General features: G+C 41.3%; 1 protein-coding gene across 2 annotated transcripts in view; it reads right to left on the bottom strand.

The window, feature by feature from the left end:
* The window catches only part of LOC115214046 (NAD kinase 2, mitochondrial), a 40,249-nt gene extending 21,622 nt beyond the window's left edge, over nucleotides 1-18,627 (bottom strand). Inside the window, exons 1-3 of one of the 2 annotated variants that reach the window (XM_029783083.2) lie at nucleotides 18,282-18,627; nucleotides 2,157-2,245; nucleotides 1,210-1,380 (exon numbers count right to left, since the gene is read on the bottom strand). In XM_029783083.2, the coding sequence (XP_029638943.1) occupies nucleotides 1,210-1,380; nucleotides 2,157-2,245; nucleotides 18,282-18,539 (518 nt within the window). In that variant the 5' untranslated portion in view covers nucleotides 18,540-18,627. Of the gene's footprint in view, nucleotides 1-1,209; nucleotides 1,381-2,156; nucleotides 2,246-17,485; nucleotides 17,727-18,281 lie in introns of those variants that run through there. The other variant, XM_036504454.1, reaches the window with a different exon arrangement.
* Between the last annotated feature and the right edge of the window lie 1,103 nt (nucleotides 18,628-19,730).

Genomic DNA, 19,730 nt, shown 5'->3' with positions numbered 1-19,730 from the left:
TATTAGTCATTTTATAAATGATTATTTGTAAAATAGTAGGTTTAGCAGAACACATCTTCTCAAAGTGCATCCTTGTCAAATGACTAATATACTCAAAGCTGCCTTCCTTCCAGGATAAAATGGTTTCCCATCATTGTTTTTATCATCATCATTGAACATCCGGTTTCCAAGCTGACATGGGTTGGACAGTTTGACAGGGGCCAGCAAAGTCAGGAGCCCATCAGGTTCCATGTCTGTTTTGGCATGGTTTCTACAGCTGGATGCTCTTCCAAACACCAACCATTCTACACAGTGTACAGGATGCCTTTTATGTAGCACCAGCACCAGAGCTTCTTGGATTACTGGTTGAAATTAAGAAACATAAAACATACCAAATTCACTTTACTCTTAACGATTCTTTCATTAATGTCATCTTCAATTAAAAAATTTTATAAAATCCCCAAGCACCAATACCAGTCTAGATTATTTCACAAATAAATAAGAGATTTAGCAAGCTGTAGTTCTTTCTACTATAGGCACAAAGTTGGAAATTTGGGGAGAGAGGGTAAGTTGATTACATCAACCCCAGTGTGCAGCTGGTACTTATTTTATTGGCCCTGAAAAGATCTAAAGCGAAGTCAGCCTCAGTGGAATTCGAACTCAGAATGTAAAGAGCTGCCAAGCACTTTGTCCAATGAGATAACAATTCTGCCAATTAACCACATTTCAGCAAGATATAATAATAAAGAAAAAAATCAATAATGTTTTCTTTGATCTTTGATTTGTTTCAGTCATTAGACTGTGGTCAGGCTGGAGCACCACCTTGAGGAATTTTTAATCAAATGAATCGACTCCAGGACTTATTTTTTAAAGCCTGGTACTTATTCTATCAGTCTCTTTTGCTGAACTGCTAAGTTACAGGGAAAGAAACACACCAACACTGATTGCCAAGTGGTGGTTGGAGACAGACACACACACACACACACACATAGGCATACATACATATACGACAGGCTTCTTTCAATTTCTGTCTACCAAATCCACTCACAAGGCTTTGGTTTGCCCAAGGCTATATAGTAGAAGACACAAGCTCAAGGTGCCATACAGTGGGACTGAACCTGGAACTATGTGGTTGGGAAGCAAGCTTCTTACCACCCAGCCATGCCCAGCACCTATGAAACAGAATCCAAGGGGAAAACTTCCTAATTAGAAACACTGAATTCTCTTTACCTGGAAGGGTCGGTGTTTATTCCAATAACTGCCTTGTCCCGGTTGGTAATCTTGCTTGCAGCCGAAAGGAAAGTACCATCTCCACCAGCAGAGATCACTATATCAGCCCAGTTGATTAAATTACTGTCAAAGTCAAATCGTTGCACAACCTTTGTTTCAATTCCAAGATCCCTAACAAGAAGAAGAAGAAGAAGAAACGAAAATACATATCTGAAACCAAAGTAAAGAAATTTTCTAAGAAAGTAAATGGTTTAGATAATTGTGAATTTACTGAAATTCTTGCATCATCATCATCCTCATCATCACTTAATGTCCACTTTCCCATTCTTGCATGGACCAGACAAAGTTTATTTGAAGCAGATGTTTCTATGGCTGGATGCTTTTCCTGTTGCCAACACTTACCTGTTTCCAAGCCAAGTAATATTTCCCTATAGCCAGGACATGTTCCCGCAGAACATTCGAAATGAACGACACTGCTTGTATGACAGAGACACTCGTTTACAACAATCATGTGATGCCAAATAAAAAAAAGAAACACAAACACACAAACTCACTTGCATACATATAAAGATACATATTCAAACACACAAAATGGGCTTCTTTCAGTTTCCACCTACCACACACACATAGTAGAAGACACTTGCTTAAGGTGCAATGCAGTGGAACTGAACCCAACAACATGTGGCTGAAAGCAAACTTCAGCAGCGCACACTTGTACTTGTTCCTTTAGGAATTTATTTTATTTTATTCTTTCTTGCAATAAAACAATGTTTAACAACAGACACCAAGTCTTTTTAATAAGCAGCAAGTCTAAAACAAAAACTTTAAACATACAATTAAAATATTTCCCTCATTCAAATCTGTGAAGCATCATGAATTTGTTGACTTTTAATCTCGGGACTACTCTGAAAATATCAAAAATAACAAGAAAATGTTTACCAACTTACTCGAGTGATTTTGTAATATTTTGGACGCACCGTTGATGGATGTTGTGTCTTTGGAGCAAGCCATAGTAATCAGACATCTTTCCTCTCAGCTAAATAGACAAAAAAAAATATACAATATATCCATATAAATATATATATAAAAAACAATTAATATAGACAGTCGTGTGCAATGTGTTACCAAAAAGGAAAATTATAATTATCCCTAAATATAACGAAGGTGTAAGAACAATTTAGTTATGCTCAGCGATATATATATACACACTAGCTGACGTACCTGGTAATTCCCAGGAAAGCAGGGCTTATCCCTTGGTTCCGTTCTCATAATCATTTCACTAATCCAATAACAACAATACAAAGTATGTAGCCCTTAAAATGGTTTTTGTGCATTTACAGAGAATACCGAACTGTCTTACACAGGATCTTGTTTTTAGGAATTCCCAATAAGTTATGAATACAGAAATTGTGAAGTCAGTTATGTAATAATGTGAAATTAGTTACCCAATAGTAAGAATTCAAAAAAAGTAGCCCCGAAAAGGGCTTTAATGTGTTCCCAGAGTATACAGAACATAGGAGGAAATACTAACAAGGTATGTATACTAAAATCGTGAAGCATGTTATGTAATAAGAGGCTAATCAGATATGAGATAATAACAATTCGAAGTAAATAACTCTGAAAAGGGCTTTTGTGCGTTCCCAGAGAATATTACCCTCAGCGGTGCTAGTGTTGGTATATTCGTGAATAAGTCACTAACCAAAATAAGTGGATCTATTGTTTAGGAAAATACTATTTACTTGTTTAAAGGTTGTACTGGATAAATTGCGAAAATAACTCTAACAGTTCAAATACTAAGAAATAAGCATACTCAATTTGATTTATACAAAATGAATGGGTTATTTCCCTTGGCTGTTAAAATCTGGGTGAATGGGTTATTTCCCTTGACTGTTAAAATGAAATATGTTAGATATATATAAGGATCCCTTCAAGAACCCTATTATCGACTTTTTCAACAAACTGAGTATGCCATGAGGTTTCCAGACAGGAGTTCTACTCACATGTCAAGTTTCATCAAAATCGATAAAACGATGTAGGAGGGGTTAGCTAACAATGCCACAAACACACACACACACACACTGAATTTCCCACATATGTAGTAGATATATACATATATATTCCCCGCCATCCCTTGACAACCGATGCTGGTGTGTTTATGTCCCCGTAACCTTAGCGGTTCAGCAAAAGAGACCGATAGAATAAGTACTGGGCTTACAAAGAATAAGTATTGGGATTGATTTCTTAGACTAAATGCGGTGACCCAGCATGGCCATAATCAAATGACTGAAACAAGTAAAAGAATAAAAGAATATATATATGTGTGTGTGTGTGTGTGTATATATATATATATATATATATATATATATATATATATACACACACACATATATATATACACACACACACACATATATATGTGTACATCATCATCATTGTTTAACGTCTGCTTTCCATGCTGACATGGGTTGGACAGTTTGACTTAGGACTGGAGAGCCAGAAGGCTGCACCAGGCTCCAAACTGATCTGGCAAAGTTTCTACAGCTGGATGACCTTCCTAATGCCAACCACTCCAAGAGTGTAGTGGGTGCTTTTTACGTGCCACTGGCACAGGACCAGACAGGAGTCACTCAGGCAGCACTAGCAATTACCACGCTCGAATGATGCCTTTTACATGCCACTGGCACAGGCACTAGTCAGGCAGTACTTTCATCAGCCATGACAATGACTTCACTTGACTCAACAGGTCTATGCAAGCACAGTTTATTTCCCAATGATTGAAGGGTACTCTTAAGTGAGTTAGTTAAGCTCCACTGGCATAGGCCACGGTTTAAATGTCACTTGGCTTGCCGGGTCTTTTCAAGCACAGCATATCTCCAAAGGTCTTGGTCACTTGACATCCCCTCCATGAGGCCCAACATTAGAAGGTCATGCTTCCCCACCTCATCCCATGTCTTCCAGGGTCTCCCTCTACCCAGGATTCCTTCCACTGTTTGGGAGCAGCACTTCTTCACACAGCTCTCTTCATCCATCCGTTGTACATGACCAGACCAACGCAAACATCTCTCTTGCACACCACAACTGATGCTTCTTAGGTCCAACTTTTCTCTCAAGGTACTTACACTCTGTCAAGTATGAACACTGACATTACACATCCATCGGAGCATACTGGCTTCATTTCTTGTGAGCTTACGCATGTCCTCAGCAGTCATGCCCCATGTTTCACTGCCATGTAGCATGGCTGTTCGTACACATGTGTCATACAGTCTGCCTTTTACTCTGAGCGAGAGGCCTTTTGTCACCAGCAGAGGTAAGAGCTCTCTAAACTTTGCCCAAGCTATTCTTATTCTAGCAGTTACACTTTCAGTGCACCCTTCTCCGCTACTGACTTGGTTACCTAGGTAATGGAAGCTATCAACTACTTCTAGTATTTCTCCCTGAAATGTGACAGAAGTTGTTCTCTGCACATTTTCAGTGTTTATTGCACCTGAGCATCTGCCACATACAAAAACTATCTTCCCAGTTAGCCTTCCTTTGATATTGCTGCACCTCTTATGTGTCCATAGCTTACACTGGGTACATCTTATAGAGCTTCTACCTACGCCTTTACTACAGATCGAGCAGAGCCATCTACCTGAAGGGATTTATGGTTTGTCTGCCTTCCTACTTATTAGGACTTTGGTTTTAGCTAGGTTGACTCTAAGGCCCTTCGATTCTAATCCTTGTTTCCACACCTAAAACTTCTCCTCCAGTTCTGATAGTGACTCAGCAATTAGAGCAAGGTCATCAGCATAGAGGAGCTCCCAGGGGCATTCTGTGTTGAATTCCTCTGTTATTGCCTGGAGGACAATGATGAATAAGAGGGGACTGAGGAGTGATCCTTGGTGGACCCCTACCTGGAATTCTTCACTGTACTCATTGCCAACCCTCACCTTACTGACAGCATCCCTGTACATGGTTTGTAAAGCTCTCACTAACCACTCATCTATCCCTAGTTTCCTCATTGACCACCAGAGAAAGGACCAGGGGACCCTGTCAAAGGTTTTCTCCATGTCAACAAAAGCCAGGTACAGAGATTTAACTTTAGCTTGGTATTTCTCCTGCAGCTGTCTTACCAGAAATATAGCATCAGTGGTGCTTCTCCCTGGCACAAACCCAAACTGCATCTCATCTAAACTCACTCCCTAATTAGTTGGGCTACAACCTTTTCCATGACCTTCATTACCTGATCCAACAGCTTGATACCTCTGTAACTATTTGTATCTAAAGCGTCACCTTTACCTTTGTAGCAGTTGACTATGGTGCTGCTAATCCAGTCATTGGGTATGACTCCTTCATGTATCACCTGATTGACTATACAGGTGATTAGGCTATACCTGACACCGCCAGATATTTTGAGCATCTCTGCAGTGATTCCTGATTGGCCGGAGGCTTTCCCTGTCTTCATACTTTTAACTACTTTATCTACCAAGGTACTGTCAATTCGAATAGCTGGTTCCTCTGTGGGGTCGACATTCAGCAGACTCTCTTTCTCCCATTCATTCTCTTCATTTAGCAACCTTTCATAGTGGCATCTCCAAGTCTCTCTCTTTGCAGCCTCATTTAGCGCAAGTGAACCATCATCCATGCGGACACACCTCTCTCCTATGACATCATGATTCTCTCTCACACACTGTCTTGTAACACAAAACACTTCAAGTTTTTGGTCCTCACAACGCAAAACATTGCCAAGTTTTTTCTTATTAGCTTCCCCTCTGCTTAAGTAATCCTGTCTCCTATTCTTCCCTTCTGGCAGTCTGACACAATTCCCTGCTACCTCCGTTCTTCTAGTCCTTCCATGCCAGTTTCTTTTCCCTAATGGCCCTGTCAACTACATTGTTCCACCACATTACCTTGGGTCGAGAGGGGACTTTGCACCATCCACAGATCTGGTCAGTAGCCCTCAACAAGTTGTCCCTTAGAAACTTCCAGTTGTCTTCCACATTACGTGTTGCTATATCCTCCTCTATTTCATCAAAAGCTTCAAGTAATACGTCTCTGGTGCTACTGTTGTGCTCTCTCTCCAAATGCCAGAGCCAATGTTTCAACAGGCAGTGACGTAACTTTATCGGTGTTTTTTTTTGGGGGGGGGGCTTCCACTGCAACACCAGAGATTTAGGGCTCGAGCACACAAGACAATACAGGGGGGGGGTTACAAAAGTAAACAAATGTAATTTGAAACAATAGACAAAGATGGAATAAATACAGCGTTTCAGCCAAACACGAGGATGATGGGTAACGCCTGGATGAAATCCTCAATGGACATAGAAAGAAAAATAGCAAGAGAGGAGAGAATGTTGACCAGCAAGCCAAGTGTCTGTTGGCGAAAAGGCAGAGGGAGATGAGAAGAAAATTAGCTCTGATGGAGTATCCATTGAAAACTGTATCACACAAACCCACAAGAGAGCCTTGACTTGTTAGAAATGAATATTAAATATCTATGAAAACAAACTCAACCATCTACAGAGTAGAACGTTATATGCCAGAAAAACGAAAATAATAATAAAGACAGACAATAAGGTTGTGAGTTGCCAGCCTCCCCTGGCACGTAAAAAGCACCATCCATACGTGGTCGATGCCAGCGCCACCTTGACTGGCTTCCGTGCTGGTGGCACATAAAAAGCACCAACCGATCGTGGCCGTTGCCAGCCTCCCCTGGCCCCTGTGCCGGTGGCATGTAAAAAGCACCCACTACACTCACGGAGTGGTTGGCATTAGGAAGGGCATCCAGCTGTAAAAACATTGCCAGATCAGACTGAATCCTGGAGCAGCCTCCTGGCTTGCCAGACCCCAGTCGAACCGTCCAACCCATGCCAGCATGGAAAACGGACGTTAAACGATGATGATGATGAATAGGGTTACTTCAGAGGTTCGCAAACGTTTTGGGCCACCGCCACCCCCTTTCATGACCACATAATACCCTCAGCGCCCAACCCCTATTTTTACGTATAAATTTTCTATTTTACTGATTTATATTTACCATGGATCATTTGATATTTAATCTAATATTATATCATTTGTATACAATACTATAATAATAATATGATAAATTCATGGTGCCCCCCAATCTATTGCCTTTCTCCCAACACCTCCTTTTTCTCTACCGAACCCTAACCGGCCCCCTAAGGCACCAGCGCCCACCGGGTGAGGGCAGGCGGTAGCGCCCACTTTGAGAACCTTTGGGTTACTCGATCAGAGGCAGAAAACAGCAGCATTTTGAGACTGCTCAAAAGTAGTTTGCAGGAATTATCTCCCTTACCACATAAATACAGTACGTGTGTACGTACGTGTGTGTGTGTGCGTACGTTGCCCTTTGTAAATCGCGAGATGTAGATACGGTATTTGATGGCATAAAAGACGTGGGTACTACTTGAGGGCAGTGACCCGGTGCGCGCTCTCGCGTACTCGCGCCAGCTAGTCATGACTAGTCGATCCTTACTTTGTGTTTTTGTGTTTTATTTACTTAGTGTAACAAAAATTATTGACTTTATGTAAAAAAAAATTACTTATTTTGTGTTTTATTTACTTTGCTAGTTAGTCGTTGTAGGATCGACTAGTCACAACTAGCTAGCGCGTGTGCGCCCACCGGGACCACTGTTCGCTAGTCGTACCTAAGACGTGGTAGCAATTTCCGTCAAAACAATGTATTCCTTAAATTTCTTCCTTTTATTCAGCTGAACAGCGAAAACACACGGTTCCTCCTCCTCCCCACCGCACCCACACATCTTTTGTTTTCCCGAACCGCTTACGTCAATGGACTTTTTGCGTAAGCATGTATTATATTTGTGTACGTAAGTATACGTTTGTGTTTATGTGCATATATCTATATCTATCTGTGCATGTATATATAGGTGTGCCAGGAACGAACCCCACTTCTATATGACTACCTCTACACTGGTTTCAAGTTTCGGACTTTTCACAAACTTTGCCATTCCTGTATTATAAAAGATACATCATCACCATCATCATCATTTAACGTCCATGTTTCCCTGCTTGCATGGGCCAGATGAGTTTTGTTGGGGCAGGCAGAGGTTCTACAGCAGGATGCCCTTCCAGTCACCAACCCTCACCTGTTTCTAAGCAAAGTAATGTTTCCACCCACCCACCCACTCCATGGTCTGATAGGTTTTCCACGGACGATCAGAAACGAAGGACACTTGCCTGCACCACAGCGATGCTCGGTTCGCAACTGTCATGTGACGCAACACAAAGAGACAGAAACACACACACACACACACACAGTCATTTGACTGCGGCCATGCTGGGGCACCACCTTGAACACTTTCAGTCGAACAGTCTGACCCCAGGACTTTTTTAAGCTTAGTACTTATTCTATTGTTCTTTTATGACAAACTGCTAAGTTACAGGGATGTAAATAGAGCAATACCGGTTGTCAAGTGATGGTGGGGGACAAACACAGACACACAAATATATATATATTTGTGGTTGGCGTTAGGAAGGGCATCCAGCTTTAGAAACTCTGCCAGATCAAGATTGGAGCCTGGTGCAGCCATCTGGTTCGCCAGCCCTCAGTCATTCGTCCAACCCATGCTAGCATGGAAAGCGGACGTTAAACGATGATGATGATGATGATAGGCTTCTTTCAGTTTCCATCTACCAAATCCACACACAAGGATTTGGTCAGCCCGAGGCTATAGCAGAAGACACTTGCCTAAGGAGCCACGCAGTGGGACTGAACCCAGAACCATGTGGTTGGTTAGCAAGCTACTTACCACACACCCATGCCCGCCATCCCTTGCCATAACATGCAGAGCACTACACACATGTACATAGGTCATAGGTCATGCACATACGTTTGTCTACATCAAAGTACCTAGGCTTATGTGTGTGTGTGTGTGTGTTGCATCGTATAATTTTACATCTACCTCTCTCTGTCTTTTACACTTCCCCCTCTCTCTCTCTCTCTATATATATATATTTACCACACTCTCTCTGTATATGAGTATCTCTCACACATGCTGCTCTCTACTCTCACTCTTCATAAAACATGTAACACAAATCAGTCACAGGAGACAAGCACATCTGTCTATGCACCCCCCTCTCTCTCTCTGTCTTTTATGCTTTCCCCTCTCTCTCTATATATATATATTTACCACACTCTCTGTTAGTCTTTGTCTGTGTGTGTGTGTATTATATTTATATATATATATATAAATACAAAATGGGACAAGAATGCAAAACATCCAGAAGACGATACAAAAAACACAGACGGGTCATTCGAAGCCTTTAATCTTCAGTCAAGAACCGGATCATCCTTGCAATTTCGGCTGATTAATCTTAAGATTGCTCCAATCTGGCCAGCCCCAAGGAAAAACTAAGCTAAGAGCGCATATATATATATATATATATATATGGAAAAAAAGTCAAGATAGAAAATGCTAAAATAATTTTATAAAAAACATTTCAGTACCGGTTTCAGTCATTGGGACTTCTTCAACTGTAAGTATGGAAAACAATTAAATTTGGAAAAATTAAATAAAAGTTTTTTTTAAATGAATATTTGCATAGTGTTCAAATACAAGGGGCATTTTCCTTGTTTCTGCCTTTTTCCTTTTTTTACTTTCTTTCTTTTTATACTTGTTTCAGTCATTTGACTGTGGCCATGCTAGAGCACCGCCTTTAGTTGAACAAATCAATCCTAGGACATATTCATTGTAAGCCTAATACTTATTCTATCGGACTCTTTTGCCAAACCGCTAAGTTACAGGGATGTAAACACACCAACATCGGTTATCAAGAGATGGTGGGGGGGGACATATAGACACAAATACATATATATATATATATATATACAAAGGTCTTCTTTCAGTTTCCGCCTACCAAATGCACTCACAAGGTTATGGTCAGTCCGAGGCTAGAGTAGAAGACACTTGGCCAAGGTGCCCTGCTGTGGGACTGAACCCAGAACCATATGGTTAGGAAGCAAGCTTCTTAGTACACAGCCACTTCTGCGCTTATATATAATTAATTAATTTTAAAAAATGGAGAAAAAAGACAACAGGAAAAAACAACAACACAAGGACATGGTACATGCAAAGTATTAATAAGACGCTCAGGGAAGGACAAAAAGGAAGTGGTTGTTTTTAATGTTTCGAGCAAAGCTCTTCATCAGAAACAGGTGACAGAGGAAAGTCAAAAAGAGAAGGAATGAGGAAGAAAAAAAAAAATCACCAACACTCCATGACCGGAAGTGGATGGACAAAGAGGAAAGTGCTTTCTGGGACAGGAGAGTGTGAAGAATGGTTGGTAGCTGTATGTGTAGTTGTGTGCGTGTGTGTGGTGGCACGTGTGTGTGTGTGTGTGTATGTGAGTAGTATTAACTGTTTACATGTGTATGTTTATGTGAGTGATCTGCATGTGTCTGTTAATGTCGTAGTGAGAGATGAGCAGCTATGGTGACAGGTGTATGCATGGGTGGGTGTGTGTTTTTGCACGAGTGCGTAGATGGGACGGTCAGCAGAGAGCAGTCTGTAGGGTGTGTGTGGATGTTGACATGTGTACGGAGATGGAATGGGAATGTGTGTATGTGTGTGGACATGTGCATGGGTGTGGGGGGTGTATGCATTCATGCGTGTGTGCACATCTTAGTGCATGTGTGTATGTGCGTAGGATGTGTATATATATATATATATATATATATATATATATATATATATATATATATATACACACACACAACGCACACATATACTTCGATTAGAGGTTGTGTTAACCTCATGAAGGGTTGGTTTCATCCAAAGAAATACTGGTCCAATACCTAATATTTTGGGGGAATTAATTTCCTTAAAATAATAGGTATCTATATATATATAAAGGGAGCTCCTCTATGCTGACGACCTCGCTCTAATTGCTGAGTCACTATCAGAACTGGAGGAGAAGTTCCAGGTGTGGAAGGAGGGTTTAGAATCGAGGGGCCTTAGAGTCAACCTAGCTAAAACCAAAGTACTAATAAGTAGAAAGGTAGACAATCCACAAATATCCTCAGGAAGATGGCCCTGCTCGATCTGTAGAAAAGGTGTAGGTAGAAACTCTATAAGATGTACCCAGTGTAAGCTATGGACACATAAGAGGTGCAGCAATGTCAAAGGTAGGCTAACTGGGAAGATAGTTTTTGTATGTGGCAGATGCTCGGGAGCATTGACCTCCGAAAATCTGCAGAAAACAACTTCCGTCACTTTCCAGGGGGAAAAACTAGAAGTAGTTGATAGCTTCCGTTATCTAGGTGACCAAGTCAGTAGTGGATGTGGGTGCGCTGAAAGTGTAACTGCTAGAATAAGAATAGCCTGGGCAAAGTTTAGGGAGCTCTTACCTCTGCTGGTGACTAAAGGCCTCTCGCTCAGAGTGAAAGGCAGACTGTATGATGCATGTGTACGAACAGCCATGCTACATGGCAGTGAAACATGGGCCGTGACTGCTGAGGACATGCGTAAGCTCGTGAGGAATGAAGCCAGTATGCTCCGATGGATGTGTAATGTCAGTGTACATACTCGACAGAGCGTTAGTACCTTGAGAGAAATGTTGTACCTAAGAAGCATCAGTTGCGGTGTGCAAGAGAGACGATTGCGCTGGTATGGTCATGTGGCGAGAATGGATGAAGATAGGTGTGTGAGAAAGTGCCAATCCCTAGCAGTTGAGGGAACCCGTGGAAGAGGTAGACCCAGGAAAACCTGGGACGAGGTGGTGAAGCACGACCTTCGAACGTTAGGTTTCACCATGGAAATGACTAGAGACCGAGACCTATGGAAGTATGCTGTGCGTGAGAAGACCCGACAAGACTAGTGAAGCCATAACCCGTGGCCCCTACCTGGGACGTAGTCAGTCCACCTGTGCATACCTTCCTCCTTGTGACACTTGTGAAGACCTGTTGAGGCAAGTGAAAATCAAAATCAAATCAAATCAAACCAAATAAAAATAGATGAACATCAATGGAATTTGTATCCTTGTGGGTGGCACATAAGAAAACCATCCGAACGTGACCGTAGCCAGTACCGCATCGACTGGCCTCCGTGCTGTGGGCACGTAACAAACAATATCCGAGCGTGGCCGTTCGCCAGCCTTGTCTGGCACCTGTGTCGGTGGCACATAAGAAAACACCATCCAAGCGTGGCCGTCTGCCAGCCTCGTCTGGCACCTGTGTCGGTGGCACATAAAAGCACCCACTACACTCTCAGAGTGGTTGGCGTTAGGAAGGGCATCCAGCTGTAGAAACACTGCCAGATCTGACTGGCCTGGTGCAGCCATCGAGCTTGCCAGACCCCAGTTGCACCGTCCAACCCATGCTAGCATGGAAAGCGGACGTTAAGCGATGATGATGATGATGATGATAGTTTATATTCATATAAAAGAAGAAAAAGAAAATGGAGATGGGGAAGTTAATAATTGTTTATGTGCCGGTGACACATAATAATGATTTTTACGTGCCACTGGCACATAAAATACACCAACTGATCGTGGCCATTGCCAGCCTCCTCTGGCCCCTGTGCCAGTAGCATGTAAAAATCACCCACTACACTCTCGGAGTGGTTGGTGTTAGGAAGGCATCCAGCTATAGAAACACTGCCAGATCAGACTGGAGCCTGGTGCAGCCTCCTGGCTTCCCAGACCCCAGCTGAACTGTCCAACCCATGCTAGCATGGAAAACAGACGTTAAACGATGATATCACACACACTGCTCCTCTCTCTCTCTCTATATATATACATATATATATATATATATATATATATATATATATATATATATATATATCTGACATGTAATGCAGATCAATCACTGGAGATAGGTATTATCAGTCTATATATACCTCTCTCTCTCTGTCATTTACACTTTCCTTACTGTAAACTTCCTCCACTCTATATATTTATCACACACACTCTTTGTCTCTTTCTCTCCATATATGTACACCTCTCACACTGAATGTGTGTGTGTGTGTGTGTGTGTGTAAGGAATTTCATGAGGACAACAAAGTCGAAAGCCCCTCACAGAGCATCAGCAGTGAGCTCAGGCGACACCCAATCAGAAGTGGAGGAGACTTGATGAGATGCAAGCATGAGCTCTGCATGGTCCCAGGAGACACCTCAACATAGGACATGCACAAAAGCCTCTGTTGCAGGAATCGACTTCAATTTCCAGAGTGTCTTAGTTTTTTCCGCAACCATCAACAAATTGTAAGGGTAAACATTTTTAGCTGCAGATTTACACATTGAAGAGCCCTGCTTCATCCATGGTCAGTTTTATATTGGACAATGCAAGAGTAGAATGCCCCAAATGGCAAAACAAAAGACTTCAATGATTGAGACATTATAAATTGCCCAAAATAATGCAGAAGTCCACCATGATCAAGAGGCCCACCGACAACAGGCTACTCAGATAATATTATATATACATATATATGTGTGTGAATATATATATATATATATATATACACCACCTGTCTTTGTCTTTTTTTTTTTTTGTAAACTCTCCCTATATATATATCCATTCGTGGCCGTTGCCAGCCTCGCCTGGCCCCCGTGCCGGTGGCACGTAAAAAGGACCATCCGCCCGTGGCCATTTGCCAGCTCCGTCTGGCACCTTTGCGGGTGGCACGTAAAAAGCACCCACTACACTCACGGAGTGGTTGGCGTTAGGAAGGGCATCCAGCCGTAGAAACATTGCCAGATCTGACTGGCCTGGTGCAGCCTCCTGGCTTCCCAGACCCCAGTTGAACCGTCCAACCCATGCTAGTATGGAAAGCGGACACTAAATGATGATGATGATGATGATGATGATATATATATATATATATGTAAATAGATACACACACACATACAATGGGCTTCTTTCAGTTTTCATCTATCAAAATCCACTTGCCCAAAGTGCCATGCAGTGGGACTGAGCCTAAAGCCATGAGGTTGGCAAGCAGCGGGACTGAACCTGGAACCACAAGGTTGGAAAGCAAGCTTCATACCACACAGCCCTGCCAGTACGTATAAATTTGCGGGAGGTTGCAATGAGATTTATTCTTTGTTGTTGCATAAGTAACAATTTTTGAGTTTTATATTTTATCTGATGGCATTTATCAGCCTCATGGTAGCAGACAGGTCTACAAATAGATTTATCTCTTCAACCTGGGGCTGTTACACAATGCTACACCATGCTGTAGATTGTGTTTAAATTGTTTGACATTATTTATTAAATATCTGTGTACCACCTGGTACCCATTAATACGATGCAACATTCTCAGCTGATAGAGAAAGGTCAACAAGAATATTGTCAAAACAAGCTACAAAGGAATGAAAAGACGTGAAGAAATCTTGGTTTAGAGACCAATGACATATGAAGCACATTTGGCAGACCACATAAAAGGTCAGGCAACCAATTTCCTTCCATCAAAGTTCTTCAAAAGTAGATCAGAAGTGTGTTACACAGAGTAGAGTAAGCCTTATGCAGGATGCCTGTAAATTACCTTTACAATTTGGAAAATTCAGAAAAAAGAAAACAAGGATAACTCAACAGGTTGTATGTCGTTAATGGAGCCCACATGGAAGGGTTCTGATGTTTCTAATGAAACTTTGTTTGCCTCCATTTTCCAATAAACTCAACTGAGTCGTATCCTTGTTGTTGTTTTAGTCTTGTTGTTAATTTTTATTAACAAAATATTTTTACCAGAAGGAAAGAAAGAAAAAAACATTAACAAGTACAGAAGACAAAATTATTGAGAAAAATAAATCCTATAACTACGTCCCCAAGAAAACAAAGAAAGAGGGAAAAAAGTGGCAGAAGACGGGGGTGGGGTGGGGGTAATGGGTTCTACACCCTGGAGCAAGTGGCATGTTTAGCCACATCTTGTGGACATGATTGCAAAGGCATTGCCATGGAGACTGACCGGTGACACTTGCTACGACAGCCACCCCCACCTCCTGGGGGTCATTTCCCAGACAGGCAGCATACACCCCAGTTTTGTGGAGGAAATCACAATGCAGGGTCAGAGAACACCTGAGGTCACATGACAGTGACCGGCACAAACTGATAGGGGATGGTCAGGCTCCTGTAACTATTTATCTTCTGCTCCTCTGCATTCCAGGTAGCAATACCCAGGTTTGCAGCTGACGCAGCTAAGTTTGAGGCAGAGAACTTGCCTCATTCATATAGAAAGGGGTTATTCTGTAACAGGCCTTACAACCCCACAGTCAACACCTATCGGCTCCAGTTTTATAAATTGTAAAGGTAATTTATGGACACCCAGTAGTTGTCACTAACTGTAATATTAACTACAGCAAAAAGAAAGTGCTAAAGTTTGTAAACAGTCTTTCCTGGAGAGAGAAGGAGGGGAGGCTGTGCCAGATCTTGGATGGTACTCATTTACAGACTGGGGCAACATGAAATGTCTTACTCAAGGACATAGTACACTACCAGGCACAAGAATCGAACCTACAGTCTTATGGCCACTAACTGAACACCCTAACCACTACACTACACCACACCACTTGAAATGTTTAATTTTTCACTCCACAGGATATTTCCTGAGAAAGGGTTTTAAGAAACCTTTTTTTTTTTTTAAAGTTCTTGGCTCAGGCATTGCCAGAGGGTTAAGAAACTCACTCTGTGACCATGGTCTTTCGCATTTAGTTCTATTGGGCAGCACCTTCAGCAAGTGTCTTCCACTATAGCCATGGGTCAACCAATGCCTTGGGAGTAAATTTGGTGGATGGAAAATGTGGAAGACCATCATATCATCATCATCAACAGCATTTAACTTCTGATTTCCATGCTGGCATGGGTTGAACGGTTTGACAGGAGCTGGCAAGGCCAGGAGCCACACCAGGCTCCATTGTCTGTTTTGGCCTGGTTTCCACAGCTGGGTGCTCTTCCTAACGCCAACCACTTTACAGAGGGGACTGGGTGCTTTTTATGTGGCATTATATATATATATATATATATATATATACATAAATATGTTTGTGTGTACTTGTGTTTGGTCCCAACCCAACTCTTGACAAACGGTGTTGGTTTGTTTTACGTCCACGTAATTTAGAGATCAATCGAATAAATACAAGACGTAAAAAAATAAGTCCTGAGGTCAACTTATATGACCAAAGCCCTTCAAGGCGGTGCCCCTACATTGCAGAAGTCCGAAGACTGAAACAAGTTAAGTGATAAGAGATACAAGGTTGAAAAACTAACCCAAATCCTAAATAAGTATTCATTTAAGTGAGACAACCTGTTCTTTTCGATGGAAATTCAAAGACATTATCACGATGGATGTTATTCATTATGAAGACGAAACTCGAAAGTATGCAAAATTAAGTGGCTGACATTTGTCGGATTACCAGAAAGAATGGAAGGATTCGCGGGAAAAAAAATTCTACGTGACGCCTCCGAAGGTCCGCCGTCAGTTCTAATATGGTACGTAGCTAGGTTGTGTGCCGCCCGGGGGTGCCCTTGAGTCTCCTCCGGTTCCCAAAGCCTATACTGCAGACCCAAATGCCGTCGGACCTCCCATACCCCAGCTACGCCACTGGAGGTTATACGAGATAGAAAACAGACACGAATCGATCGTTTTTGAGAAAGATTATTTTCTTTTATTCTCTGACAGACTAAAATAGTTTATAATCCACTAATTTAGTTTATGTTTGCATTAATTTTATCGGTATAAAAGAAGCCACTGATCAATAGAATATATTTAGCTAATCGTACTTGTTTTCGAATGAAACCTTTAGAAGGAAGTTTATTACGCAATCTTGGACTTTAGCGTACCATTTTCACTTCGTCAAACTTTTGAACTAGTATGATTTTATTTTATGACCAAAACAGATTCTTCTTCCCGGCATTATGTTATGCCCAGCTTATTTGTCATGGATTTCCCCATCCCCTTTCTGTGTGTGTGCACTTAAGAATTCTTTTTTGTGTTAAGATGAGAAAGTGTGATTGTATGAAGTTGTTCAGAGTATTTTGTTGTTAAGGTGCAGAAACAAAGAAGAAAATATTCTTAACCATTCTTATCTTAAACAACAACACAATAAAAGTAAGGTGGAGATCTGGAACAGGTCACCCACATAAGTTGGATTTTCGCCAATCAGAAGTCCTTACTTCACCACAAAATATCAGTCAGCGTAAAAACATAAATTCTTCCAAGACCACAACGGAATTGATATCAGTCACCATTTGACAAAGTGAAAGTACAAGTTAATGACAGATCGTCCTTGTGACTAAATTACGGCAGTGAATGAATGAACTCACTTTTCGAATACACTTATTTCCCAGAAGAATCCTCCCGCGTGTCTGTCTATCTTGATGGGTTGGGCCCACATTGAGGAACATGCAGCAGGAGGGGGGGGCCTTCAAAAACGGTTTATGGGTAACAATAAGGTGCAACCGGTGGTGAGACGGGCACTGCTAATTTGTACATTTCTTTTTTTCCCCCGTCCTGTTGTCCTTTTGTAATTAAAAAGATCCGAGTCCACAGACAGAAGTAGAACAAGACATGATGGATGGATCAATTATGTCGAGTCTGTGCTGGACAAATGCGTTGTATGTGGTGAGTGCTGTCGGTGCGTTTTGCGTTTTTGCCTCTTTTACGTATTTTGATTATTAATGGAATAACCTTATCGACCGTCTTTTGATGATAAGGAGAAAAACAATTTTTACAACAAAAAGTGAAGGAAATCCCATCTAATATATTTGCATGTGTTTAGACATTTAAAGACGGGTGTAAATAATAAAATCGCCGTCCCTGGGTGGCCACATTTCTGTCTAATTAATTAATTTATATTTTAAAGCTGATTAAAAACGAAAAAAAATAATACAGAATGACTTTATCCCAAGTTGAATCCAAGGATATGAAATAATGGTTTTAAATTTTGGCACAAGGTTAACTGAGAAGGGAGCTAAACGACGACATGCCCTCAGTATTTAACTGGTACTTTATTTCATCGACCCCACGAGGGGACGAAAGACAAAGTGGACGTCGGCGGTATTTGAACTTAGAACATAATGATATAAAATAATGATTATAAATTAAATATAAAACGCTCACACTTTGAATGAGTTGCTCTTCGGTGCCTTCGCCAAACAACAATTTCTCGTATTCATATCGAGTAACCTTTGATAGAATAACAGCTTTCTTCGGGTTGAAGGTTTGTTTGGAATTCCCAGTTTGGCCGAGTCGGGGTCCACTGAAGAAAGAACAGACAAGTTGCTTCTGGAAACGACTACATTTCTTGCAATGTTTCACCAGCGAAGGAAGGCAGTTGAACAATAACAATCGTCTACAATTCCACATCAGCGAAGTCATTTAAGCCCAAACAATTGATAAACAACGACTGAAACTGGACCAAAGCCAGGCTAGAAACAACTCTCCACTCTGTCAGCGATAAACACATCTATTACAGAGTCTATAATGCAATGCTTCACACTTAAAAATATACGTGTATATTATTATTCGATAATTTAATATTCGATTTAACTTCTCTTTTCCTCGTAGATTTAAGGGTTAATTTATTTCCCCAGATATTATACGAAAGCAAAAATGCTGACTTTTCCTCACCGTTAACCCAACATGGTGTCTCTCGTTTGCGAAATAATTTTCTTGAAACTCGTTGAATCGATTCTGTTTGAATGAGACAGGATTTATTTTATTCATCTGGTGGGATTTAGACTCTGAATGTAGAGTGCTATCAAGGCGATCTTTCGTCTCTAGTAGACCTTTCCGTCGATTTCCGTAAATTTTTTTTTTTTTTACATATGGGCTTGCGGGAACTTTTGAAGTAATATACATACATATACACATACACCGAGTAAAAAATTTCAGTTATCTCTTTCTTTCACACATTACTCTGTCTCTTCACACACACTAACAGAAGCACTTCACTTACACAACATACTGTCTGTCTCCCACACACCATCAAACACACACATATACATCAATGCTTCCAATGCACGGTAACTTCAAAAGAACTTCCCTCGTCATACAATCGCTTTCTCTTAGTCTCTTTCGCTCTCATTACTTCAAAGGTTCCCGCAAGCCCATATGTAAAAAAAAAAATTTTTTTACGGAAATCGACGGAAAGGTCTACTAGAGACACTAGAGACGAAAGATTGCCCTATCAATAAACAACTCCGTAAAGTTATGAGTTCCACAATTTTTTATATTGTTATGGTAAAATGGCTAAATGTTTTGTGCGTCGAACAAAAGGTGCGCCAATATTTTACGTTGATGTATTTTGCCTGTCTTTACGTTTTGGGTTCAAATTCCGCCGAGATCGACTTTGCCTTTCATCCTTTTGAGTTCGATAAATTAAGTACCAGTTGCGTACAAGGGTCGACCTAATCGACTGGCCCCCTCCCCCAAAATTTCAGGCCTTGTGCCTAGAGTAGAGAAGAAGGCGGCGTGTTGGCAGAATCGTTAGCATGCCGGGCGAAATGCTTTGCGGTAATTCGTCTGCCGTTACGTCCTGAGTTCAAATTCCGCCGAGGTCGACTTTGC

The sequence above is a fragment of the Octopus sinensis genome, linkage group LG7 (assembly GCF_006345805.1).
Source record: "Octopus sinensis linkage group LG7, ASM634580v1, whole genome shotgun sequence".
Lineage (NCBI taxonomy): Eukaryota > Metazoa > Mollusca > Cephalopoda > Octopoda > Octopodidae > Octopus > Octopus sinensis.
Note: the sequence above shows the minus strand (reverse complement) of the source record. Positions and strands in the feature narration are given on the sequence as shown.